General features: G+C 54.3%; 1 protein-coding gene across 1 annotated transcript in view; it reads left to right on the top strand.

Moving 5' to 3' along the window:
• Positions 1-1,413, top strand: part of zdhhc1 (zDHHC palmitoyltransferase 1) — a 10,937-nt gene that overhangs the window by 8,898 nt on the left and 626 nt on the right. The window contains exons 9-11 of the mRNA XM_008295649.1: positions 215-329; positions 446-518; positions 1,176-1,395. Of these exons, the coding sequence (XP_008293871.1) occupies positions 215-329; positions 446-518; positions 1,176-1,395 (408 nt within the window). The remainder of the gene's footprint in view (positions 1-214; positions 330-445; positions 519-1,175; positions 1,396-1,413) is intronic.

Genomic DNA, 1,413 nt, shown 5'->3' with positions numbered 1-1,413 from the left:
TGTGTGTGTGTGTGTGTGTGTGTGTGTGTTCCTGGTCAGTTTTTAGGGACCCCTGGTGTTCATAGGTGGAACTGCTCTGTGATACCTTCAGAGTCTGTCAGGTTCCACGTCAAATGGCAAAGCACCTGTCCTGAGTCGGCCAATCAGACGGCCTCATTTTGGACTGTGTGTGTGTGTGTGTGTGTGTGTGTGTGTGTGTGTGTGTGTGTGTCAGGTTCCTGGCTAATGGCAGAGTGAGGAATGCGTCCAGTTCTGTCATGGAGGAAGACGCTCCGCCCACCAACTCTACAGAGACGAAAGCAGCAGCACACACACACAGACACACACAGGTAAACACACACACAGGGAAACACACACACAGACACACACTTGTGTACACAGTGTAAGTTTGTCTGCTGGTGTTTAAATAAAGTTGTGTGCTGAGTCTGTTTCTGCTCCGCTGCAGAAGAAGAAGAAGGTTCGTAAAGTCCCAGCAGAGGTGAGCCGAGAGCGCTGCCCGCCTGCAGCCCCGCCCACAGGTACGCACTCACCTGTCCTGTGTGTTCCTGTGCAGGTTGCTGTCAGACTGTCCTCAGGATTTGTTGATGTCAGGTTCTGTGTAAACAGAGCTCTGGAGCACATCTGGTTCTGGAGTTTCTACGTGAGCCTTTCACAGAGTCCAGACCAGTAGACGGTCTTTATTTCAGCCCCGCCCTGGTTCCTGCACGGCCAGCGTTCACAGGAACACTGGAGGACCTGGAGACCAGCTCCAGGCCTGGAACATGATGACACAGCAAAATGTCCTGATAAAGGCTCGGCTGACCTCAGGTTGGAGCTGCAGTAGATCAGTGCTGAGTCCAGTGGTGCACACAGTGAAACCTGGACCAGGTCCTGATCCAGACCAGGTCTCACTCAGACTACAGCTCCTGGTGGCAGCAGAGAGCATTGTGGGAGTTTATCAGTAACAGGACCATGACAGAGACTCTGAGGAGGTTCAGGACCTCCAACCAGAGCTCAGCAGTTTGATGTTTTTAAATCCTGATGTCTGTTTTCTGAAACATCATGATCAGCAGATGTTCCAGCGTCTCCTGGACTCAGTTTGTGTGATTGATTAACTGACTATTGATTGATGATGCTGTTATCGGTTAAGAACATGAAGTCACATCTGCCGTTTGACCTCCTGTTGTCCTCAGCAGAACCCAGCACTGTGTCCTCCGGGTCTCTGAGTCAGCGCCTGCCTTTCCCAGCATTCCCTCTGAGAGCGTCGCTGCCGCCGCTGGCCGCCACCGGCCCTGTCCAGGCTGCCGCCCCCCCCGCCGAGTACCACTCAGACTCTGCAGAGTCTCTGGAGGAGATCCCGGTGGCGCTGGCCAAGCTGGGCTCCTCAGCTGGCGGCAACGCCTCCACGTCTTCGCAGCGAGCCGCCCCGCCCTT

The sequence above is a fragment of the Stegastes partitus genome, unplaced genomic scaffold (assembly GCF_000690725.1).
Source record: "Stegastes partitus isolate 25-593 unplaced genomic scaffold, Stegastes_partitus-1.0.2 Scaffold1063, whole genome shotgun sequence".
Classification (NCBI taxonomy): domain Eukaryota; kingdom Metazoa; phylum Chordata; class Actinopteri; family Pomacentridae; genus Stegastes; species Stegastes partitus.
The sequence above is the reverse complement of the archived record's forward strand: the minus strand, read 5'-3'. Positions and strand labels throughout refer to the sequence as shown.